Source organism: Alosa pseudoharengus, unplaced genomic scaffold, assembly GCF_046254945.1.
Source record: "Alosa pseudoharengus isolate Yale_2024_CS ecotype anadromous, Long Island Sound unplaced genomic scaffold, YU_APseudo_1.1 YU_APseudo_1.1_scf_18, whole genome shotgun sequence".
NCBI classification, from domain to species: domain Eukaryota; kingdom Metazoa; phylum Chordata; class Actinopteri; order Clupeiformes; family Clupeidae; genus Alosa; species Alosa pseudoharengus.
The window spans coordinates 15,890,432-15,916,608 of NW_027468650.1; the positions used below are offsets into that span (position 1 = coordinate 15,890,432).

The 26,177-nt window shown below is 46.9% G+C and overlaps 1 protein-coding gene across 1 annotated transcript in view; it reads left to right on the forward strand.

Moving 5' to 3' along the window:
• The window catches only part of LOC143131000 (mediator of RNA polymerase II transcription subunit 13-like), a 28,589-nt gene extending 3,416 nt beyond the window's left edge, over positions 1 to 25,173 (forward strand). The window contains exons 3-30 of the mRNA XM_076290336.1: positions 11 to 179; positions 1,603 to 1,748; positions 1,974 to 2,171; positions 2,375 to 2,572; positions 4,042 to 4,198; positions 4,354 to 4,461; positions 4,927 to 5,658; positions 8,469 to 8,682; positions 8,989 to 9,019; positions 9,259 to 9,380; positions 9,601 to 9,691; positions 10,490 to 10,701; positions 11,751 to 11,932; positions 12,165 to 13,063; positions 13,540 to 13,707; positions 13,844 to 14,067; positions 14,410 to 14,605; positions 15,428 to 15,686; positions 15,873 to 16,089; positions 16,273 to 16,464; positions 17,317 to 17,540; positions 19,432 to 19,574; positions 19,704 to 19,862; positions 20,187 to 20,360; positions 20,645 to 20,805; positions 21,111 to 21,275; positions 23,843 to 23,943; positions 24,040 to 25,173. Coding sequence (XP_076146451.1) covers positions 11 to 179; positions 1,603 to 1,748; positions 1,974 to 2,171; positions 2,375 to 2,572; positions 4,042 to 4,198; positions 4,354 to 4,461; positions 4,927 to 5,658; positions 8,469 to 8,682; positions 8,989 to 9,019; positions 9,259 to 9,380; positions 9,601 to 9,691; positions 10,490 to 10,701; positions 11,751 to 11,932; positions 12,165 to 13,063; positions 13,540 to 13,707; positions 13,844 to 14,067; positions 14,410 to 14,605; positions 15,428 to 15,686; positions 15,873 to 16,089; positions 16,273 to 16,464; positions 17,317 to 17,540; positions 19,432 to 19,574; positions 19,704 to 19,862; positions 20,187 to 20,360; positions 20,645 to 20,805; positions 21,111 to 21,275; positions 23,843 to 23,943; positions 24,040 to 24,172 — 5,975 coding nt within the window. The 3' untranslated portion in view covers positions 24,173 to 25,173. The remainder of the gene's footprint in view (positions 1 to 10; positions 180 to 1,602; positions 1,749 to 1,973; positions 2,172 to 2,374; positions 2,573 to 4,041; positions 4,199 to 4,353; positions 4,462 to 4,926; positions 5,659 to 8,468; positions 8,683 to 8,988; positions 9,020 to 9,258; positions 9,381 to 9,600; positions 9,692 to 10,489; positions 10,702 to 11,750; positions 11,933 to 12,164; positions 13,064 to 13,539; positions 13,708 to 13,843; positions 14,068 to 14,409; positions 14,606 to 15,427; positions 15,687 to 15,872; positions 16,090 to 16,272; positions 16,465 to 17,316; positions 17,541 to 19,431; positions 19,575 to 19,703; positions 19,863 to 20,186; positions 20,361 to 20,644; positions 20,806 to 21,110; positions 21,276 to 23,842; positions 23,944 to 24,039) is intronic.
• The last annotated feature ends 1,004 nt before the right edge of the window (positions 25,174 to 26,177 follow it).

Here is a 26,177-nt window from a genome sequence, read left to right on the forward strand (position 1 = left end):
CTGTTCGTAGGTAATGAGGAGGGTGTGTGGGAGAGCGGGCTGTCGTACGAGGCGCGGACATTGCTCTTCAAAGCCATCCACAACTTGCTGGAGCGCTGCCTGCTCAATCGCGGCTTTGTGCGCATTGGACGCTGGTTCGTCAAGCCCTACGAGAAGGACGAGAAGCCCATCAACAAGAGGTGAGGCTACGCACACACACGTGTACATAAGCCACATACATACATACATACAAACACACACACACACACACACACGATATATACACCTAATCACATGCACACGGAAATGACCAATCCAACCCCCATCACCAAGTGAGTCTACACATATATACAAACACTCCTACATGTTGGTAGAGACACACACTCCCACTCTTGAGTGTCAGTTGAGTGACAGGTTGTGTCCACAAACACTGTAGCCTATCAGTTTGGGAAGCCTTGAAAATCATAACAAACGCATAGTCAATAAGTATGGATACAAGGGAAAAAATAACCATCAGATACAATCTGAAAACTGGGGGGAAATGGGATGTTTGCCAAGTAGGCTACTGCCTGGGTGCAAAAGACAGCATGCTATAGTATACTTTATAGAATTCATATTATAATGGCAGGTATTTGTCGAAGAACAACAAACAAACACTAATAATTAGGCTATGTTTAAAGTTAGCTTCTCGGTGAGCATGCTGCGACTTGGCAGTATACAAAGTACCCCAGTCAGCTAGGCTATTGCATAGTATTATAGGCTAATCTGTATAATTGGGTTGATTGCGAATTTCATGTGAACGCGCCGCACAAACTTATTAGCCTACTGTCAGAAGTTATTGCTCCCACTCCGTCGTAGGTGCTTGTTTGCATGTCAACAGCCACAGTTTCCAGCAGGGTACATGAGTTTTTTTCAGTCATCGTATAAAGAACAACAACGAAATCAACTTAGACATTTAGATACGTTTTTCGTTGCTTCTTTACATGGGCCTATTGGTTGCTATTGCAGTGGAATAGGCATAGTTTATACAGAATGCCAGGTAGCTTTGTCGACTAACGACAAACAAATAAAAATAGCCTACCTTGTGTAATGGACATAGATATAGAATATAGCCTACACAGTGCTTCTAATGATCAAGAGGGATTTTTTTGTCACAGCTTACACAGTTAGGCTATATAATAGCCTAGCGTCTTTAAATTGCATCCGTTGCCATTCACTGTATGGATGTCAAATGAATAAATGTAGGCTACTTCTCACGAAAACAAAGCAGCATGGCCATCATCACTTGAAACGAGCACAACGAATCAGGGAAGGGAACATGGGCTTGTACGTCATCTGTTTTCAGATGGTTCCGCAACACACTACAGCCACACAGTCCACTTTCATCTGATACGGCTGCGGAGGATCCGCTGATCTGATGGTCTAATGTGGAAGGGAGGGTGAATCATAACAAAAGGGCGTCGGATACATTTGTATCTGACATAGTGTAGATGTACAGCTGCACAGAGATAGCCCTTTGCAGACTGCCCCATCATGCTGCTGAAATGACTCTGAGTACAGAGATGACCTCAGTGGCCTCACATCCTCATGGTGCTGACCCCTGACCTCTCCTCCTGTCTGCAGCGAACACCTGTCCTGCTCTTTCACCTTCCTCCTGCACGGTGACAGTAACGTGTGCACCAGCGTGGAGGTGAACCAGCACCAACCCGTCTACCTGCTGACGGAGGATCACCTGGCACTCACGCAGCACAGCTCCACCCCCTTCCAAGGTAACACTCTGGGTCCATAAGCAAGACTGGGGACCCACCACAGGCCATCAATACCTCTGTGTTTGTTTGTTTGTTTGTGTGTTTGTTTGTTTGTTTGTTTGTTTGTTTGTTTGTTTGTTTGTGTGTGTGTTTGTTTGTTTGTGTGTTGAGTCCATACGACACTGAATGGCAAGTACTTTAGGTTACAGTATTAACTCTGTGTTTTGTGTGTGTTTGTGTGCGTAGTGATTCTGAGTCCATACGGCCTGAGTGGCACTCTCACCGGCCAGTCCTTTAAGCTTTCGGACCCACCCACTCAAAAGCTGCTGGAAGAGTGGAAACAGTTCTATCCCATCAGCCCCAGCACCAAGCCTGCGCCTGATGACCACCCCGAGGATCTGGACTGGGAGGATGACTCTCTGGCAGCTGTGGAAGTGCTAGTCGGTGAGCTGGAACATACACACATATACATATATACATACACACACACATATACATGTATACATACGTACATACACACATATATATATATATATATACACACATATGCTCTCATATTTGTATATATATATGTGTGTGTGTGTGTATACTGATAGATACTGAAGGAACCCATTAACCTGTTCCATGTATGTGTGTGTGTGTTGCAGCGGGTGTGCGGATGGTCTACCCGGCGTGTCTGGTCCTTGCGGCCCAGTCCGACATCCCAGTCATCGCTCCTTCAGGCCCCACCCCCATTTCCAGCAGCCTCTACACGATTGGCCAGTCCTCTGCCATCTCCAACAGAGACCACGCCCTCTGCTCTGTTACCCTCACACCCCCAACATCACCAGAGGAGGCTCAGACAGGTAATATATATATATACACACACACACACACAATAGGACATACACAATAGGACATACACACACGCTCATAATATGTAAGTAGACCCACACACATGCATGCTCAGAACATAACAGCAGACACACATACCATATTCACAAGGGCTGTCACAATTTTGGTCTTAAGTCGAAAATTGATTGAAATTACATCTCAATCTTGAACTTCAAAATCAAATGTAGAATCGACGATGCAGCCACACCCCCAATGTCACGTCCAGCATGCATGCCAAGACACCAAAAAGGCTTACTTTAAGGCATAACACATACACAGATAGTGCAATATTCCATACTCCACACACTCTTTATTGTCTCATCTTGATTCATCTATGATGCATCACGATATCTGCAAATGAAGAAGAAAAAGGCAACAGCTATAATTATGTAAAAAGTAGATGGATGTTTACCTGCGCGCCTCTTAAAAATGTAGAGACATTAAAAAAAAAATTAGCACAAAATATACCTCAAGAAATAATATTTCTTTTTTAATGCATATTTATGTGTTTCTAAACATATTTCAGTGTCATACTTACGTGTATGCATGGAGTAGTGGCTTTGGTGGGTTTGGATCAATTTGGCTGATGAGTCTGTTTAGAACAGGGGCTTGCAACCTTTACTTTTTTTGTACCAAAAATTAAAAAAATTACTTTCTGGGGCCGCATCAATATTTAAGCCATTTAAAGCCTTTTGCCTATTGGTCTGAATTAGCTTATCAACATCACCTGAATCAAGGGTTAGCAAATACATATAATAATAAACAAAGAAATTCAATGACAAGCCAGAACTTAGGATAAGCAATCAGTTGAGTGGTCCAAAATAGACTGCTGCGTCTTTAAGCCGATAATTCAGCCGCAGTGGTGGTGAAGGCAAACATTCGTCCAAGCATTTAATTGATTTATTAAATTGATCTGTTTTACTCCACGACTTTTTAGGGAGTTTGACACCATCGCTTGCTTGTCCACTCAAGCCTAACTCAAGTTAAAGGGACGCAAGGATGTGACACTATGACGCGTTCAAATAAACATGTGTTTTCTTACACATTTTAGAGGCTACATATTTTCACATGTTAATAACATAAGGATGTATTAAAGCTTAATACCCTTGTAAAAATATTTGCATCTTATAATATAAATGTTAACATTGTAAAAAATATTTTATTATTTTCTATTTTAAAACAAAGCCAGGGAGCCAACAGAGAGTGGCTAAAGGGCCGCATGCCGGTTGCCGACCCCTGGTTTCGAATCTAATTCAGTTGATTGATATGTTTGGGGGGGGGCGGGGTGGCAATTGTTTGGGAGCTTAGGCGAGGTCAGGTACTACATACTGCATATCAGACACCATGACATGCCTCCCACACACAGATACAGACCGTGTGTGTGTGTTTGTCTGTTTGAGCGAGCAATATGAAGACACTGTGTTGTCTCTGTCCCCTGCAGACTCCCAGCCTCCACAGAAGTGGGTTAAGTGTTCCGCGGCGTCGGATGGCCTGAGATCGGACAGCAGCGGTCACCATGGTGGCAAGATCCCACGCAGCCTGGCCAATCAGCTGATCGAGTGCGTGTGGCAGGAATGCAACCTCAACCGGGCACAGAAGTACGTGCACAGACTAACACCCCTTCACACACTACACACGCATACACACATGCATGCTGTATGAAAGATGTTGTGTGTGTTTAGTTTTTTTGTCTAGAGGAAGTTCCACTCACACGCATGCACACTGAAAAGATGTTGATGTGTTTGTCTGTCAGGAGGAAGTTGTCGTCTGTCACTGGTGCAACATCGGAGGAGGAGCCGCAGAAAACCAGCAACTGGGACTTTGTGGACACAACACACAGGACCAAATGCAACTGCTCCAGGTGAGCACACACACCTGTACAGTACACACCTCCTCCGCACATAACGCTGGTCAAGACGATAGAGTGCTTCACACACCTCTACACACTTCCTCCGCACATAATGCTAGTAAAGACGATAGAGTGCTTCACACACCTATACACACTTCCTCCGCACATAACGCTGGTCAAGACGATAGAGCGCTTCACACCACTGTCAGCACACAAAACACCCTTTTTGTAGTCCAGGGCATGAAACACAACTGAACTCAAGTCTGCTCTCAGTGAGAACAGATAATCCACCTGTTGTAGTCTGCCACAGTGCTGTATGTGGGGACACTGAAGACACGTACTTCAAGTATGCATCAAAGCTGTGTGTGTGGAGTGCAGCATTTCTGCCATTTCTGTGTGATGTGTGTAGGAGTGCAGTTTTTCAGTGTGTGATGCGATCTCCTGTGTGTGTGTGTGTTTGTTCTCCTCTATCCAAAGGCACAAGAGCCAGAAGCAGCGCTCCGGTCCCCCCACAGGTCCCCCTGCCCCCCCCTCCCTGGGCCAGCCGACCCCCCAGCCCCTCAAGCACAAGCTGGGGGTGGAGAAGCCGGAGAAGGCAGAGAAGCAGCCCAAGCGGTCGCAGATGCCGTTCCACCATCGCGGCTCCCTGTGCGAGGACCCCAACCTGGAGGGGCCGCCCACCTCGTCCTCCCAGAGGCTGTACCCCCCGCACCCCCACCCCAGCGCCACCGCCTCAACCTCATCCGCTGCGTCCACTCCCTCTTCCAAACCGCCCGCGCTCCACTCCAGTGCCGACCCCGGGTCTGCCGACCTCAGCCCCTCCCCCCTGCCACCCCCCCTAAGCCCTCACCCCTGCCACCTGGAGGACGGTCACGCCCAGAGAGCATCCCATAATGCATTGCACCTGTACCCTGCGCCCTCATCCTCCTCCTCATCCACCTTTGACTCATGTCCGCCCCCCCAGAAGGCGGAGGATTGTGCCCTGGACATCATGCATCCTCCGCTCCCGCACGGCTACCCACAATCCCTTGAGCCAACAGTGTTTGTGGGCTCTGCCGTCGACCCCCAGCAGGACTCCGCCCCCAACCCCTGGCGCTACTACAAGTTGCCAGGGCGACGGCATCAGGACTTTTCCGCTCCTCAACTTCCTGCTGACCGGCTAAAGGGGGAAATGCACACTACAGCAGATGCACCAATCTCAGTTACAGAGTAAGAGTACTAGCACACACACTACTACAGCAGACTCCACCATCTCACGTACAGAATAAGAACACACACACACACACACACACACACACACACACACCAGTGTTGCGCGGTCCGCCTGAAATTAAGCGGTTATGAGTCATAAAAAAAATATTTGAATGATATTCGGGTCATTTGCGGGTGGTCAGGTAAAATTAATTAAATATATATATTTTTTTTTAAATACTTAAGGCTAGCATCAATATTTAACTCATAATTGCTTTTCAAAGATATCATTGGTTGAAGCATATAGTAGACCTACTTGCCACATACGTGGAGACGGTAGAGATGGAGATGGTAAAGAAGCTGAAGACAGGAGAAATTGAAATAATAGACACACCTCCAGGAAAAGCGATATATGGGAAATATTTGCAAAGGTTCTTATAGAAGATGACAGTAGTGCAAGTTATGTTCTATGTACTTCTTGCAAAGCCATTTAAAAGTATGACAGCCACAAAACAGGCACGACCAACATACAGTAACTCGTCACAAACGAGGCACTGGTAGACTAAGCCCTCCCAGCCAAACCAAGTAAGTGCAATTCCTAGACCTCAAGCAAGCAATAGATAGCTTTATATGCTGACCTGGAACAGCTTTTTTAGACTAGGTACAAGACCTGAGTCGCTCAGTAAAATAATGCTGATACTTTGCCACCTGCCCATGTTAGCCTACAGCCGCGAGCAGGTAGTCTGACGAGCCAGACCAACATTGCTGCCGCTAGGGTGCATCTAGATTTCTAGGCTAGTGAGCAGGCGCCTAGAGGAATAAATGTTATGGTACACAGGCTATGTATAGGCCTTGTAGGTTCACGCATGCATTAAAATTACTTTGGTTCGTTGTGTCTGTGACTTTAAACAGTGTATGTGCTTCAGTAAAGCTTTGTGCTTCATTCAGCCAAGGCCGGTCAGGTATAATTTTGTCCTAATTAATATTCGCAGTCCGAGTTGCGGTCGGGTTAATTCAAATATCGGGCTGCTTGTGACCAAACCCGCAACACTGACACACACACACACACACACACACACACACACACACACACACACACACTATAGCAGACTCCACCATCTCAGTTACAGAGTAAAGGCTGTTTTATGCTTCTGCATCGAATCGACAGCGTAGCCTTCCAGAGCCCTGTGTACCCCCTCCAAACCGTCCGCCGTTGTCTGATGCGCACTTACCAAAAATTCTAACTTTGTGTTGAGGCGACGCAGACCGCAAGGACTGTGATTGGTCAACTTGCCCTGTGTGTTGATAGCCGTCTGCTTCAAACAGCCTACTGTAGGGAATAGAAACATGCTTTGCAAATAAACTGACAGATTTCGGTTACAATGACCGAGTTATCCGTTTGTAAAATATCTATCCGTCTTTCCACTCGCAGATCAGTCTGGCATCTTTCTGCCAATCAGCGATCAACGAACGGCCAATCAGCGTGCCTTGGTTTTGAGGCGGGTTTAGGTGCGACGCAACAAACAACATGACGGCATCCACAGATGAGATGAGCGTAGCTATTGCGCAAGTTTTATCCGAATTAGAAAGTATTCCTGGGGAAGCTGTGAATGCAGCTGGGAGGAATGAACGACACAGACATCCTCACGGCCGATTCCAGTCTGTGTTCGGTAGCCCTGAATCTTGGTTAGGCCTACTTAATGAGAAATGGAGGAATATGCTTTCTTCAGAAGTGTATCGTGAAAACTTGGTGAGGATTGTCATTGATGAGGTTTATGTCACATACAAATGGTAAGTTTAAAAACGTTAACGTTAGTTACGTTACCTAACTAATGCCGGCGTTGAGGCAAAGGCGTAGTCATTGCGTGGAGTCGACGCAGAAGCATAAAACAGCCTGAAGAGTACTAGCACGAACACACACACTACAGCAGACTCCACCATCTCGGTTACAGAGTAAGAGTACTAGCACACACACTACAGCACACTGCACGCTCTGGAGGAGGTACTAGGGATACAGCCGAATCCAAATATGGTATTGGGGAAAAACCGGAATAATGCAACATAAACAGATACTGAATCTTCCCGAATTTACGAGTTATTATTCTGAAAACAGTTTTTGGTGACTGTATTCATTTCTTGTTTTCCATTTCCAATGTGGAAGCATTGTTTTGATTTGTAAAGCTGTAAAGCTATTGTAAAGCCATTTTGTTTCCCAGTCCAAACTGTTTTTCATTGATCCTTGTTAGGGAGAGGTAGCCTTACAGAAGAGGAAATGTTTGCAAGAGTGTTTTTGATTTAAAAAGTGTCTTATTCCTGGATGACACTGACTAGTTATTGTTGTTAACTTAATTTAGGAGTGGTGATGGTGACAACACTTGCATTACCAATGACATTTGGTGACCAAATACAATATCTCTCCGATTTAACTTAACTTTCACTATACATCACGTTCATTTCCAGGGGCCGATCCAAATGCAGATGACTTTGTTGACTGAACAGATACAAATCATGATCATTGTGCATGTCTAGGGGTACCTGGGATTAGTTACAGCATTACTTAGGGTTCTATCTAACTCCTATTCATCCATCCAAGACTAACAGTGTTCCCTTATCACTCAAGCTAACCTGCAGTAGCCATGCGGTTTGCATGACGTGAATCCATTGTGTGGTGTTTATGGAGTGCTCTGAACACTAATGACAGTCATGCAAGGGCTGTAGCTTTTTCTGCGTGCCATCTTTTCTTGGATCGGTTGTGGCCTCTTCCTACTGTGTTGTCATTGGCTGCTATCTCTTCCTGCGTTGTGCTGATTGGCTGTTGTGTCCCACAGGGCCATGGCATCGTCAGGTCGTCCTCTGAAGGTGTGTGAGGAGCGGGTGAAGATGTATGTGCAGCAGCAGACTTCACATCTGGCAGGGGCGCTCTCGGATGGGGAGGGGGAGGCCGAGGCCGACCCGTACGCCTTCCTGGAAGGGGATGAGGAGTTCAGCTTCACCGAGAAGAAGGACAAGATGGCCACAGAGAGGGAGAGCAAGAGGAACAAGGTGAGGAAAGAGGAGAGGCCCTTAGAAGAGAGAGGGGGCGAAGAGAGGCTTTGACTTTTAAAGTCCTTTTATTGAACCATTATATGGATCAAAAACACCTTAAAAAGCTACCAATCTTCCCCATGCCAAGACACTCTTCTGTAGTTTTGTGAAATGGTCTTTTAGGGTTGTACAGTTGAAATTAATTATTAGAAGCAAAGATCCTTCTGTGCAACCACTTCTGTTTTTCCTACAGTTTTGATTTTGAACTTGTGAGGCTGATCAAATCTGTGTTTCCATTGACGTGTGTGTGTGTGTGTGTTGCAGAAGGAGGACAACAGTACAACAGCAGCAGATGGTGAGTGAGATTTTAATAATGAGACTTTAATGGCCTCAAATACTGTACAAAACAAACATACAGAAATATCTGGTGCTTGATTTGTGTCAATTCTAAGAGTGTTTGTTTGTGTGCGTGCTCCTTAAAGATGTCATTTTTGTGTGTTGCATTTTTAGAGATGCCTAAAGTTTCTGTATGTACTAATTATCTAATATATCTTTCTTTCTTTGTTTCTTTGTTTCTTTGTTTGTATGTGACAGATGGCCAGGAAGCGGCAGGCAGTAAAACTGCTCCCTCCACCAGTCTGATCCATGATTCAGATCTGACCGTGTCCATCAACGACCTGGAGCACCTGTTCAACTCTGACGAAGACGAGCACACGGTGAGGACCTCAACACCAACCACCCCAAACCTAACCTCTAACCCTAACCTCACACCCCGAACCACCCCTAACCCTAACCTCCCACCCCTAACCCTAACCTCACACCCCGAACCACCTCTAACCCTAACCTCACACCCCAATCCCCCTAACCCTCAACCTCACACGGGTTAATTTATTGATTAGTTATCTGGTTTTGTGTGTGTGTGTGTGTGTCCTTCAGCCTAGGTCCAGGAGAGCGGCACATGGAGCTGAGGAGCGTTTCAGCAGCCGAGAGTCCAAACCTGCCGCCCCAGACCCCCTGTCGTGTGTCAGTAAGTGTCCATCTGAATAAGGAGCAGTTGCAGTCTCTGCTAGAGATCACTTTAGCGGTTGCAGATAGTTCAACTCTTCAACTGCTCAATTCAATTCAGTTGAATTAAAAATGCTTTATTAGCATGAAAAGGTCACTCATATTGCCAAAGCAGTCATTATACAATAAATTTAGGCACACCCATACATATCAATAGATTTCCATGAGAAAATGAAAAAAAGAAAGAAAGTGAAATAAAAGTGTGTGTGTGTGTGTGTGTGCGCACATATATGATTGTGTATGCTTTTTTTGTGTCAGTGTCACTCATTGTCCCTCAGGTTGTGGCATGTTGATAAATATTGGGCAGCAAGATATGACCTGTCTCCTTCTCCTAATAGTCTCTTTAATTTTGATACGTCATTAAGTTCTGGAAGGAATTTGGAAAATTAAGGAAATTCTGAATTGAATTTGTTGAAGAAAAGGCTTCTTGTGTGATTGAAGGATGTACATTGTAGGAGGAAGTGCATCTCTGTCTCGACCTCACCTGTCATGCAGTGACCACATAATGTGTTCTTTTGGTTACCATGATGGTTAGGCTCAGGTTCTGTTTTCTATCTCTGACCGTAGAGAGATATTCTGCCAATTTATGTTCTCAGTTTAGGGCCAGACAATCTGCTACCGGTACTTTGGACTTTAGTTTCTTCTTTCCAATGTTCTTAATAGGCTCCTCTACAATGCTTCATAATTTGGTTGATTGTTTTTTGGAAAACCGTGTCGTTTCTCACTGCTCCCTGTCTCTCCTTCTCCTTCTCCCTCCCAGGCTCAGCAGACCTGCTGCACCAGATGTTCCCCACCCCTCCATCTCTGGAGCAGCACATCATTGGCTACTCTCCCATGAATGTGGGCAGTAAGGAGTACGGAGGTCTGGAGGGTCCAGGAGGCATCACGCTGCTGGACGGGGCAGGCCTCGGAGGCAGCTTCAAGGTGGAGGTGGAGGAGGGATTCTGCAGCCCCAAGCCATCAGAGATTAAGGTACCCACTCGGAACACTCCCCACTCGGAACACTCCCCACTCGGAACACTCCCCACTCGGAACACTCCCCACTCGGAACACTCCCCACTCGGAAAACTCCAGATTCCGATTCAGATAGATTTATTTGTCATATACGTAAGGGATAACAGCCGCCGAGGTGTCCTGGTGTACGGAATTAATGGACGAGAGCAAGAGGCAAAGAACTCCCCGACACGCAAGTCCATTAATTCCGTAGAACAGGACACCTCGAAGGCCGCTATCCCGCTTATCACCCGGTTGCAATAGATATGCCTTCAACACGCAAAGGAAACAAGCAGTTCCGTTTAAAAAGAAGCCGACTTGTACAACTTTCTTTGGCCCTATAACAGCGATCGCATGGGCCGTTAGCTTGTTTACAGTTGATTTCATTGTTGCTAAGCCTGCTTTCAGGCTCAACCATCGTCCTACTATGGTTGTTATAGTTACCATTCATAAGCATTGATATGGAATGGTGATTCAACTGGACAATTGGTTTCACAGCCGTGGTGCTGTAACTGCAAAGGCTCGGTCACCTTTTTGTTTGAGCCTTGACCGGGCCACATGGAGTCTTAGGTGGTACATTCGGTATATTTAGAACCACGCACCCTCGGAACACTCCCTACCCAGAACACTCCCCACTCGAACACACTCCCCACTCGAACACACTCCCCACTCGAACACACTCCCCACTCGAACACACTCCCCCCCTCTGAACACTCCCCCCTCTGAACACTCCCGGCTTTTTCCATTAAGGACCTGAGGCCGTCTGGGCCGCAGCCCCAGGCCGGCCCCAATCATGGAAATAGAAAGTCAGAAGCTTTACCCCAGACACCGGGGTTTTACCCCTTAGTGGAAAAGGCCCATCTGTATCCAGAACACTCCCTACTCAAACCACTCTACAATCAGAACTCTGACCACGTGAATGAATGGGCTTTTCTACATGGCTCTGGCCTCATGATTCAAGCCCATGTGCTTTTGATGTGGTTTATTAATGTGTGTGTGTGTGTGTGTGTGTGTGTGTGTGTTTGCAGGATTTCTCATTTGTGTTTAGAGCGGAAGCGTGCCAGGCGTTCGCAGGCTGCTCACTTTTCGCTCCCCTGAAGGTTCTGCCCAGCCAGTGTATGGTGCCCATGAAGGTGCCCAACGAGTGTGTGTACCGACCTAGCTGGACGCTGGGCAAACTGGAGCTGATGCAGCCTATGCCCACCATCAGGTACACATACACCCACACTCACACAAAAACACACACACACAAACACACACACAGAAATATGCTTATTATATACATATTACACACAGACACAAAACACATGTTATTACATGTATTACACACTCATTATATGCCAACTCACACATACAAACACACTCACACTTATAACATGCAACACACACACGCACCTTTTTCACGTGTCACAAGCAATAACTCTGTGTGTCTGTGTTTGCAGTAACCTGCCCAGTGATACCAGTGGCCTGGACACAGATTACCAGTCCTACACTCCTCAGACGCACACGCCCCTCATGTCCAACAGCGCGCCGCCTAGCAACAGTGCCACCCCTGGCATCCTGCCCTCGCCGTCCCCCGCCACGCCCCGCTTCTCTGCCCCCACCCCTCGAACGCCGCGCACTCCCCGCACACCGCGCGGTCCTGCCAGTGCCCAGGGTTCGGTCAAGTACGAGCACTCGGACCTGTACTCGCCAGCCTCCACCCCGTCCACCTGCCGGCCCCCCACCGTGCCGATGCTGCCGGAGGCGCACAGCCTCTACGTGACGCTCATCCTGTCCGAGTCGCTGCTCAACCTCTTTAAGGACTGTAGCTTCGACAGCTGCTGCCTGTGCGTGTGCAACATGAACCTGCGTGGCGCCGACGTCGGCGTGTATCTCAGCGAGGCCGCGGGCACCGCCGGCGCCGCCCCCTTCGAGCCGCCTTCCGAGGCCTGCTCCTGCGGCTTCAGCGCCGTGGCCAACCGCCGCTACGGCAACGGCTCCGGCCTCTTTCTGGAGGACGAGCTGGACATCATGGGCCGGGGCTCGGATGCGGCGAGGGATGCGGAACGGCATCTGGAGACAGTACGGGCGGCGACAGCGTCGGCCAATCGCGAACGTCTCCCTGCCGACTTGCTCCTCCTCCTGCAGGACCAGTGCACCAATCCATTTTCCTCGCTGACCAAACTGGACACGCCCCCACAGCCACGCCCCCCACAACGTCTGGAAGAGCGGGATCACCGTGGCGACTGTTACCTGGCGCTGGAGCATGGCCGGCAGTTCATGGACAACATGTCCGGAGGGAAGGTGGACGAGGCGCTGGTCAGGAGCTCCTGCCTGCACCACTGGCCCAAGAGCAACGGTGAGCAATGAGCATGCATACTCATGCTACACACTGAACACTACTCACAGAACCGTACATACAGAACTGCAAATAGAGCATACTGCATACTGAACACAACTTCCTAGTACACACAGAACACTTCCCACTGAACAGGGTATATACTGAACAAGACTCACATTTACGCACAGGACACTACCCACTGAAAAGGACAGACAGTATACTGTGTAACACTTACTGCTTCATGAAGAAACTTTACATACTGAACTGCATACTGAACATTACTACGACTATTGCAATTTCTACTACTACTACAACTACTACTGGTTTCTGAATATTGTAGTTACTGTTACCACTACACTGTATACTTAATATTACTGCCACCACTTTGTACAGATTGAACATGACTGACTCCATGTAGCGTGCGATGCTATATACTTCATACAGCATGTATTGTATAGTGAACCCTCTGGACTGACTGCTCTCTCCTCTTGCAGCAGTGGACGCCAGCCAGCTGTTCTCTCAGGATGTGTTGCGTATGCTGCTGTTCCTGCAGCCGGTGTTACAGGATGCCGTGCAGAAGAAGCGCACCATGCGTTCGTGGGGTGTGCAGGGACCGCTCACCTGGCAGCAGTTCCACAAGATGGCCGGACGCGGCTCCTATGGTACACACGCACACACACCGACACACTTCTATATATACACATGTATGTCATGATGTCCAGTAGGGGTCCTCATTAAGCTTGCTCTTTCTTTTCTTTCTTTCTCTCTCTCCCTCTCCCTCTCCCTCTCCCTCCACAGGTACGGATGAGTCTCCAGAGCCCCTTCCCATCCCCACGTTCCTGGTGGGCTATGAGCATGACTACGTGGTGCTGTCTCCGTTCGGGCTGCCCTACTGGGAGAAGCTGCTGCTGGAGCCCTATGGCTCCCACAGGGACCTGGCCTACCTGGTGCTCTGCCCCGACAACCCCGCACTCATCGCCAGGGCACGGCTCTTCTTCAAGGACCTCTCCACCGTCTACGAGGTTAGACACACACACATACACACACACAAACCTGGCACTCATCGCCAGGGCCTGGCTCTTATCAAGGACACATGCACACATACTCACCCTCAACAGGGCCCACACTCAGATTCACACACCAGGGCCTGCCCACTCCTTGGGAGATCACTTGTACACTTTCGTACACAATTTTCTGTAATTATGTAGGTAACATTTACATACATGTATATACTCATATATGCATGCATTTATACGGATCACTTTTTGGAGATGGATTTATGATGGACTTGGCTGATGATTGGTTGGTTGGTTGGTTGATTGATTGATTGATTGGTTGATTGATTGACACTGTGTGCTCTGCAGGCATGTCGACTGGGCCGGCACCGGCCCATCTGCTCCTCGTACTCAGACGGAATCGTGCGGGTGGGCGACACCAGCCCTGCCACGCCTCCTCCCGAGCAGACCCTCAGCGATTGGTTCCTGAAAAGCTCCACCTCCAGCAGCAGCGAAGCCCTGGCCCGACTCAAGCTCTTCGCCCACACGTGTCGTCACGAGCTCGGTATACACACACTCATATGCGCCCCCTCAACATTAACACTTTGCCTGTTCATTTTTAAAGACAACCTCGGGAGAAAATCAAGTATTGACCCTGTCCGCAACATGTGTATATGTTGTCCACTACGTTTTACAAAACATATCATGAGCAAAAAAAGCAGTCAGTGTCTTGGCCGAGGATTTCTGCTTTAGACCAATCACAGCCCAAGAGGGCCAATTCAGACATTAGTCCATTAGTGCGTCAAAACGGTAGAGACCCAATCCTGAGTGCTAAAGGGGTGGGACAATTTTTCATAAAGAGACACAGTAGCTAGCTAACATGTCAGGTGCAGCAACCAGTAGCAGGTGGCGGGGGTGCAAGGCCAGGTAGATCCCAGTTCCTAAAACGAGGAAGACTGTGTGAAGTTACGCTGAAGCCATTTCAAGGTTGCTTTAAGTTTTTTTTTTTTTCTTCGTGAAAACAGCTTCAAAGTGTATACTTCCAAAGAACAGCAAAGAGTTTTAGTGTTGCAATAAACTGTTTGAGTTCATCTTTAAGAAATGTGGCCTTAAGTTGTACTGGAGGTTTATCATAAATATACAGCGTTTACTACTTTTCTCTTGCATCAGTAAGGAGACTGCCTCAGGAAAAGAGTTTAATTAACAGTGTAATGGACTTGATAATAAGTCTACAACAACATTGTGGTTGATTGATTTATTGATTGATTGATTGATGGATAATGATTACGAGATTTGAGAATGATTGAGTGCTGAGGATGTAAAAGATAATGATGTGGTTGATTGATGATGATGTTGACGATGATCCCACTCTGTCTCCGTGCGGCAGCTCCTTACCTGGCCTCCCAGTCACTGGACGTGTCGCTGCTCTCCCAGAGTTCCTCAGGATCGTCACACTCCTCTCAGGGTTCCTTTTCCTCCTCCTCTTCCTCCTCCTCTTCTTCCTCCTCCTCCACCCCTGCGGGTCCCCAGAGCTCCAGCTCCCAGCCCAGCAGCATGCCCTCCGTCGGAGCCCCCAGCCAGCAGAGCAGCACCCAGCCCGCAGACACACAGAACCAGACCCCAACCCCCACTGAGCCGATCCCGAGGTCAGAAAACACACACACATACTCACACACACACACTTTCTCTCTCATGCTCTCGCAGCACGTATAAGACCACTACATTCATTAGTGATATGTCTGCTGTGAATACATGAGACATGTACATAGGCACTAGGACTCACTCAATGAATGCATACTCATACTGTGTGTGTGTGTGTCTGTGTCCATCAGCACTATGGATCGGGAGAAGGTGGGTATACCAACAGACGGGGACTCGCACGCTCCCAGTTACCCCCCTGCCATCGTCGTGTACATTCTGGACCCTTTCAGCTACGAAGAGGGGAGCGGAAACGCACCCAACAGCTTCTGGACCCTGGGCCTGCTACGCTGCTACGCAGACATGCTGCAGGAGCTGCCACTGCACATCAGGAGTGCCGTCAGCATACAGGTAACACACACACACACACACACACACACACTTGCATATCAGCAGCTGTCCTTGCATATCAGGAAATCCTAATAGTGTATAAGAAACATAAATATGCACGCACGCCTAAATGAAGCTGGATATGCTCATATGCTGTCGGTAATCTTGCATCTGCTTCTGTGTTTTCCGTGTGTGTGCAATCAGATCGTGCCGTGCCGGTACCTGCTGCAGCCTGTGCACACTAAGGAGCTGCATCAGTACTCGCAGCACCTGAAGTCCCTGGCCTTCTCCGTCTACACCCAGTGCCGCCGCCCGCTCCCCGCCACCTCCAACATCAAGGCCCTGACCGGCTTCGGCCCCGGGCTCGCGCTTCACAACGCCCTTAGGGACCCGCAGGTGAGACCCCAGCAGGAATGAGCACACTCGGAGGCTAGAAGCAAAGAACTCCGCAAAATGGTGCATTTTCATTACAAATGGAGCCTCTGGTCAGTCAGATAGAAGGTGTAGAGATCAGCTCTCTTAGAAATGCGAGTCTGTATAGTCTTACAGTCTTTGGGGGCAGCCCGTGGTACTGGTTAGTGCTTCTGACTTGTAACCGGAGGGTTGCCGGTTCGAACCCCGACCAGTAGGAAGTGCCCTTGAGCAAGGCACCTAACCCCTCACTGATCCCCGAGTGCCACTGTTGTAGCAGGCAGCTCACTGCGCCGGGATTAGTGTGTGCTTCACCTCACTGTGTGCTGAGTGTGTTTCACTAATTCATGGATTGGGATAAATGCAGAGACCAAATTTCCCTCACGGGATCAAAAGAGTATATATACTTATACTTACTTACAGACTAGAAAAGTGTTCAGCTTCAATTTTATCCTCTTAAAGATAATTTGAGGTTAGATGTGTATTTGTGTTGCTGTGTTGAGGGTCTCTCTGCACCAGAGATATTCCAGTAGATGGAGATGACCGTTTTCCCATTTTTTAAAAAAATATCTGGCTAACTAGCTTTAGCTTGGGTCACATGTACCCCACAGGATTCCATTCAAACAAACCAGTTTTGGGTCCCCCTTGACCCCACCAGAGAGCTGCTCTATTTGAATGTAATTATATGGAATGCACCTGGACCAAGCTAAAGCTAGGTAGCAATCACACTTTTTCACCTCAAGATAGGATCTAAAAAGGGACATTCCTTTCTCTCTGCACACCTGTGCAGCTGACCCTCTCCCTGACCGCTCACCTTTGACTTTTGACCTCCTGCAGCGTCCGGAGTGTGTGCATCTGTACACGCCGCCGTTCATCCTGGCCCCGGTGAAGGACAAGCAGACGGAGCTGGGCGAGACGTTCGGCGAGGCAGCGCAGAAGTACAACGTGCTCTTCCTGGCCTACTGCCTGTCACATGACCAGCGCTGGCTCCTCGGCTCCTGCACCGACCAGCACGGAGAGATGCTCGACACCTGCGTCATCAACATACACGTCCCCAACCGGTGAGCTGTGTGTGTGTGTGTGTTGACACGGTAATGCTCGAGACCTGTGTCATCATCCATGTCCCCGACTGGTGTACAGGGTTCCCGCGGATCCTTAAAAAGTCTTAAATATAACTTTAGTTTTTTAAGGCCTAAAAAAAGTCTTAAATTGTCTGGGATATCTTGAATTTTCGAAAGGGAGGTATTAAATTTGCGTATGGGGCCGCCAACGAGTGCAAGAGAGCGAGTGATGTCTCCATCCGGTTTCGTGAATTTAAAACGCAATTGTATAAGTGACTACGGGAGGAAGTGTAGTGGAGAGTGAAGATGTTTTTCACGTGTGTATAAAGGTGTGAAAACGGTAATAATACAGTATGTACAAATATGCCTGACGTTTTCGTGGTGTAGCCGAGGCCTGAGAGATAGGCAGGTAGCCTACGTGAGCAGTAGAATGAGCGGGAGAAAGAGTTGGTAAACCAGTTAAACCAGCGATAGGTTGGCCATACGTTCGAATTTAGGCCGGACATATGGATTTTAAAAGCCCTGTCCGGCGTCCGGCTCAGCTTCAAGCCAGACGCTCATTTGTCCTCCTTTTTGGAGTTGCACTTGGCATCTAGAATCTTTGTTCGGACGCAGCATCGTTTCACAAACTATGGACGTGAAGACTGCTGGTCAAATTATTGAATTCTGAAATTCTGTCACTCGTCTGATATTTTGCTGCGCAATTTATGAAGGAACCACGGACTGACAGAAAAAGAAAACAAGCGTTTTCGCAATCAGGAGGAAATACTGTACATGTTAAGTTGATCTGTTTGCATCTTTCCAGCGTGTGTTGCTGGCCTAGCCTAGGGAAGAAAATATCTGTCTAAGTTATAATACCTGTAATATCTGCCAGCAGCTTGCTTGCCAGCGTTTCCCAGTAGGCCTACTTTGCAAAAGTTGTGAAATATAACCGCATATTTTTTGAATGTCGGCGACTGGCTACATAAATAAAAAACGTGCGTTCATAATATGTGCGTGCTTGAGATGAAACCAGCAGTTTTCAGCAGGATCATGCGGGGAGGACCTGTCTCTTAATTAATTTAAAACAAGTCAATGGTTTTACAATGTTTCAGTCAAGCTTTGGTTGGTTTAGATACAACTGGTATGCAAAATGTAAAGTAGTGGATTAACTTCAATTTGCTGTGCTGCATATGGGACAATAGATGCACATAGTAAATTATATAAAGTAGGCCTATTAAAATATTTAAATATTGAAGGGAATCCAGTCCAGTGCACATGTCTTTGGCAAGTAGCCTAGGCTACTACAGACACAGGTGAAGAACAGTCAGCCTCAGCCAGTAAGCACAACCAAATATGTACAGCCAGCTTCAAAAGCAAACAGTCGTATATATCTTTTTGCCGTGGTATAGTCTTAATTTTTTCGTTTAGATGTCTTGAAAAGGTCTTAAAAGTCTTTAAATTTGCACTTGGAAAATGTGCAGATACCCTGGTGTACTGTGTGTCTGATGCTGGAGACTTATGTTGGTCATCTAATCCATCTCTCCCGTTGTCTCCACACGTGTCGCTATTTCTGATTGTGTAAAACATTATCCACTACCAGTCCACTATATAAATTCTTTCCAAGCTTAAAGAATGTGTGTGTGTGTGATTATAATACACTGGCAGAGTAGTCTGCCAGTGTAATTCCTCAATAATGCATGGCTTGTAGTATGACCTGTTTAACCCTTAAAGGTGTAGGTTTTTGAACGTTCTAAGTTCCGCAACAATTGAAGGTTCTAAAATTCTATGTTGAATTCAGTGAACCCAGATGTTCTTTAGAACGTTCATTTCTCAACATTCCCGTCACACCGGTGTGACGGTACTCCTTTAAGGGTTAAATACTGTGGTTATATGTGTGTGTGTGTGTCAGGGCTCGCAGAAGAAAGGGTTCAGCGCGACGTATGGGACTGGAGAAGCTGTGGGAGTGGTGTTTGGGGCTTGTCCAGATGACATCAGTGCCGTGGCGGATCGTGATTGGCCGGTTGGGCCGGATCGGACATGGAGAGCTGCGAGGTAATAAGCACTAACCAGACACGAGCTCCGATGGATCATCTAGGATCATAACATGCATATGGACAATGTCTGGGCAGAGTAGCAGTCACAAACATCGTAACAGACATATGTGTCCCCCCCCCCCCCCAGACTGGAGCATCCTGCTGAGTCGACGGCGTCTGCAGTCAGAAACGCGGCGTCTAAGGGACATGTGTCGCATGTGCGGCATCTCCGTCTCTGACACTCCCAGCATCCTCAGTGCCTGCCTCGTCGCACTCGAGCCACAGGCCTCCTTCTTCGTCATGCCAGGTGTGTGTGTGTGTGTGTGTGTGTGTGTGTGTGAGACGCAACCATCTGTGAACTCTGCTCTATGTACAGTGCATGTGTCTTTTTTTTAATTTTTTTTTTTTATTTTTTTTTAAGAAAGTGTGTGTCTGGTAGCTGATTCTGTGTGTGTCCCGTAGGCGGACTCCGCATCTGTGGGGTGGGCTGTCTGTCTGTCTGTCTGTCTGTCTGTCTGTGTGCAATTGTGGATAACGTCTGTGTGCGTTACCCTTCTGCCAACTGCCTACGTTCTCCGTGTGTGTATGTCTAACTCTTATGTTTTGTGTGTTGTCTCTGTCCCCTGTGCAGACTCCGTGTCGACGGGCAGTGTGTTTGGGCGCAGCACGACTCTGAACATGCAGACGTCCCAGCTGAGCACACCGCAGGACACGTCCTGCACACACATCCTCGTCTTCCCCACCTCCGCCTTTGCCACCGCCTCCAGCTATACCACAGACACAGACCTGGGCTTCAACGCCAATGGTACACACACACACACACACACACACACACACACACACACACACACACACACACACACACACGGGTCACTGCCTCCAAATACACAGCAGACACAGATCTGGGCTTCAACGCCAATGGTACACACACACGCACACAGGTCCAACTACATGCTCAAACTTGAACTCAGATAGTACTCATCCATGAAGTTATTTATCTTTGTTCCAACTCTCTCTCTCTCTGTCTCTGTCTCTGTCTGTCTCTCTGTCTCTGTCTCTCTCTGTCTGTCTGTCTGTCTGTGTGTGTAGATGGAGCGGGCGGTATGGATGGGATGGACGGGATTTTGGACCTGCTGAATGACAATGATCTGGTGGATCCGGACCTCATAAACATCCTGCCCAACTCCCCGACCACCTCCCCCGTACACTCCCCGGGCTCACACTATCACCATGGAGGAGACGGCAGCAAGGTACGTGCACACACACACACACACACAACCCCATTCACTCGACCCTATTCACTCCCCGGAGTCACACTATCATCATAGAGGAGATGGCAACAAGGCATACACACACACACACACACACCAAATTTCCCGTGAGAGACCAAATTTCCCTCACGGGATCAAAAAAGTATATACTTATATACACACACACACAAAGTTGCTAACTCACTCGCCTCCCCTGAGGACAAGTCCAAAATATGATTGTTGCCCAAATGAAGATGTGTGTGTAATGTGTATCTTTGTGCTAATGTCCTCTCCCCCTCACTCAGGGCCAGAGTTCTGACAGGATGGACCCTCGCGAGGAGACGCCCAACATCCTGCAGCAGCCGCTGGCTCTGGGCTACTTTGTGTCCACTGCCAAAGCTGAACCGTTACCGGACTGGTTCTGGGCCGCCTGTCCACAGGCACAGAACCAGTGCCCCCTCTTCCTCAAGGTACACACACACACACACACACACACACACACACACAGGGCCTGTGTGTTGATTAGGGCTACTTGATTATGGCACAAGTTATTATAAGTATTTTGGTGAATATTGACATCTTGATTATTTGAAATGATTACTCAATGATTTTAGAAACACACATCAAAGGGGTTCATATTTGTAAATGGTCTTAGCGGGCCAGAAAAAAATACGTGGCGAGCCAAATTCGGCCTGCAGGCCTCGAGTTTGATACATGTGACTTAGAGCAACATTGCAAAATAGAATACAGCAAAGTAATTGTTATATTTCGATTATGATGTTTTCATAATTGTTAAAAGTCATAATTGAAGTTGACATTTTTATTAATGGCACAGCCCTAAAACACATACGTGCACACACCAAGGTTTACTTTAGCTGGCTACAGCCGGAAATCGTCTGGTCTTGCGTGTAGTTTCCTGGCAGAAAAAAAATATTAATGGGCAGAATGTCCGGTGGAAAATATGCCTAATTAATAAAATATAAAATCCTAGTTTCCTTACATATTGCACAACATATACAATATGTTACCACAACAACTTAAATATAGCCCTGAGAAGTTTATTTTCGATTTCAAGTTTGCACAAGCAGCAGAGTTGGCTACTTTCACTCTATGAAGTCGAGCAGCAAGTAAGCAGGAATTCTTGGAGTTGCAGTTGTGTTGCCGCAACACTAATTTATTAAGCATTTATAAGCTGTTCCTATTTTATGGAGGAACACAGGGCAACTAAACGTTTCAGTAAGGCTCTGTACCCACTCTCATATGAACCTGCATGGCAGCTAATCACAGCTGTTGTTATTAGGCCAACAGGTCTGTGGGGAGAGGCTGCTAGAAGTGAGAGTGATGGGCTGTGATCTCACAATAATGAACTAATACAAACAACAATATCATGCCTGTTTTTAAGCTCATATATGCCTCAAAGGTCTGAGCAGTGGAGCTACTTTGGTTGAAAATAAACTTCTTCATTACCTTTTGCTGGAACCTGCCAAAGCCTTGGTTCTAGCTCCCTTTCTCTTAATTCCCCTGTGCTACAACTTTCGCTGGTAACTTTCTTAACTTCTCCAGCTGACAATTAAAACGATTAAAACTTCTCACTACTGTTTAGGCCTACATAGCAGCCATTCACCTGTGCTGGTAACTTTTTTTTACTAGAGTACAGTGACAGAGGGGGCATTTGTGATATCCAACGGGGTTGGCGGCGTCAGTTAATGAATTAATGCCTAATGTTATCCGTGAAACCAAAAACACAACCAGAGAGGGTTTTGCTCCCATAGTAACGAATTACGTTGCTCTATCTTGTTAGTAATCAAGGATCTTTGATACAGCTGTTCTAACATTAGCTTACCAGCTAAGGCTCTTAGGCTACATGCATGCTGCTAACTGATGTTATCACCCAGAGAGAAGAAATAATCTTTTCTGATTGGCTGGTGGGGTGGCTATTAATTCTGAATAACGGGACACCTATGAAGTAGATCTGGTAGGATGACGGTTGAGCCTGGAAGCGGGCTTAGCAACAATGGAATCAAATGAAACAAGATACCGGTAACTGCCAATTGTATCGCTGTTATAGGGCCAAAGAAAGTTGTACAACAAACTGAACCAGTCGGCTTCTTTTTAAACAGAACTGCTTGTTTCCTTTGCGTGCTATGAAGGCATAGATAGATAGATAGATAGATAGATAGATAGATAGATAGATAGATCGATAGATACTTTATTAATCCCGAGGGGAAATTCAAGGAATGGCTTGCCTATAGTGGTAAGCGTGTGATAAGCGGGATAACGGCCTTCAAGGTGTCTTGTTATTTGGAATTAATGGACTTGGGCTGCGCGTCAGGGAGTTCACTGCCTCTCGCCCTCGTCCATTACCTCCGTCGAACAGGACACCTCGGCGGCCGTTATCCCTTACCCTTACATAACTTTCCCTGTTTAAAGACTTTTGTCTCTGCGATTGACTTTGTTGTGATCAGAACAAAGTAGTTCATTTTCATGCATGCGGATTGAACTTAATTTGCGCTGCGGTGTTAATGACGCTAACCTTTAGTGAACACTGAGCTGAACTGTCATTCAGCTGCATTTTGTGCTGCAACACTCTAGTTTGTTCTGATTTGCGTGCAAGCACAGAGGAGAGGAGCGGGTCTGATACTGCATGTCACAAACGAAAGAAGATCATATTTACATGAAATAGAAAACTATAATAATTAATGCATGTTTACAAGGCTGGAAATTCAATAACATTAGTAGGTCTATATTTCTTGAAGTCGTTAAATAAAAAAATATTTCATTAATATCAATTCATCCAGAAAAGAACAGGTATGCAATAATCGCATATTAAATCGCAATCCCAGTATTGGGGGGATAAAATCGCAATTAGATTATTTTACAAAAACGTTCAGCCCTAATGTCTGGTATGCTGGATTACTAAGACATTTTGTCAAGTCAAAGAAGTTTAACACACACACACACCTCTTGTCTAGGTCCTTACTAAAAGGGAAATGTGAATTTGACTTCATTGTGCTGTGTGTGTGTGTTCCTTCCCCAGGCCTCTCTGCATGTGCATGTCTCTTCTGTGCAGTCAGACGAGTTCCTCCACAGCAAACACTCCCACCCGCTGGACTCCAACCACACGTCAGACGTGCTAAGGTAAAGCACACACACACACACACACACACACACTAATCCAACCACAGTCCAACGTGGCCCATACTGATGTGTACTGTGTTCCTTGTGTGTGTGCAGGTTTGTGTTGGAACAGTACAACGCCCTCTCCTGGCTAACATGCAACCCTGCGACGCAGGACCGCCGCTCCTGCCTGCCAGTGCACTTTGTTGTGCTCAACCAGATGTACAACTTCATCATGAACATGCTGTAGGCCCACACACACATGGCCTCAGGCAGAACCTGCTGTCGAATCTCACCTTTCGCACAGAACCTACTCTGCGGAACCGGTTCTGTGTCTTAGTCTCTGTGGATCCCTTCTGCACTGTGACATCGGACCTTCTCAGCAGGCCACTCCGCCACCACAGGGTCCTCAGCCAGGTTGTCTTCTGGGTTTTAATGGGCTTTTAGAAGTGCACGCACCAGCCTCACCAGAAGGGGGCGCTAACCTGATGTCACTGCGCAAGGTGCTGCCCCTCCTCCCCACAGGTTGGGTGGAACTGCCCCCGTTAGGGGCATGTGGGCACGCTGTCCTTTTGAAATGACTGGAAAAATGCAAATGACGTGAGATTTACTTCAGTGTCACCATTCTCATGAGGCTTTTACAGTTTCCCAGAGTTTTAATATTTGGGGGTAGAATTTTATCTCTTGAAAGGCCTGCATATACATTATTTATTGTAAGTTTCTAAGTGTGTAATTTCTTAATCTTTTATATATACATAAAAGGTATATATATATATATATATATATATATCAAGCCCTGAGGGTGTGTGTTGCCCTCTGGCTTAAAGGATTTTAAAGTGTATGTAATAATTGTCTTAATTATGAGCCCTTGTTGTCCCTGAGGGCTGCTTTTAGAGAATTATTTTTCCAGAGATGAAATGTTTCTATGGCTGTACAGGTGAGATGTTTCTATGGCTGTACAGGTGTGATGTTTCTATGGCTGTGCAGGTGCACAGCGAAGCAAGCCAACACCATGTACAGCTGCTCAGAGTGCAAATAACAGGACAACAGCCAGAGTGTCTGATTATATATTTTATATGACAGATTTAGAAGAAAGTGTGTGTGTGCGCATGAGAGTGAGTGTGTGTGTGCGCGCATGTCTGCGTGTGTGCGTGCGTGTGTGTGTGTGTGTGTGTATATATATGTACATACAGAAGTGTGGCACTATGGCTGGTGCAGGTCATGTTTTAGAAATAAAGTGCATTAATCAGACCTGAGTGGTGTATTTGTGTGTTTTCTGTATGACGTATGTCTTCTGTGTGCCTTGTATGTGTGCTCCTCTGTGTGAGATGTGTGTCTTTCTGTATGGTCACCTCTAGCAATCAGATCGATCTGACCCACTGTACTTTCACTGCTTATCTCACTCTCCACATCTGCTGTTTGATCAGCTCTCAGCCAGCTCAGGTGCAGAGATCTATCTTCTGTCACCAAAAATGACTTCTGTTCAACACTGGCTCCTCTGAGACTCACTGCAGTGCAGCAGTGTCGCCTAGTGGCAGAAAGAGGAAATGCAGCAAATGGCAATGGCTGTCAAATCGGGATCAGACGGCAGATGATTTTGAACTAACCTAACTGGTCCTCTCTCTCCCTTTTTTATATTTCTTTTTCTGTCTCTGCAAGGGCAGAGCAGATGGCGTAACCCATTTCATTTTGCCCCTGTAGCCTATGCCAGTGTTTCTCAAACTTTTTCATACCAAGGACCACTTAACCAATAAAAAAAAAATTCACGGACCACCTATCTAAAATAAAAAGTAGTACTTACTTCAACAGTATATTACACAAGGCTTACTCACTGAACCACTTTGCTTATTGTGTCAGAGGATTAATATGATTTAAACTGGCATAGTTTACAAAGGCAGTGTTGCAGAACTGTTTGGATTTACATACAAGTTGGTTCAATATAGCATCTATACTATATTTTACCACGTCTGCTCGCGGACCACTTGGGATAGCTTGCGGACCACACTTTGAGAAACACTGGCCTATGCCACCCACCTCCAAAGAGGAAAGACTACAACAGTGTATGTGATTTGGCCCAAAGGTTTAGACAAAACACACTTGACCCCTCTGGTTTGGTCTTAAACCCATGTGGCTTAAACCATGATGCAATGCAGTGCATGTACCTGGGCCAACACACTCTCTTGGCCATACCCTCGACCTTGTTATCACAAAGGTTCTCAATTTCTCTGTTAAAGACCTGGCCTCATTCGATCATT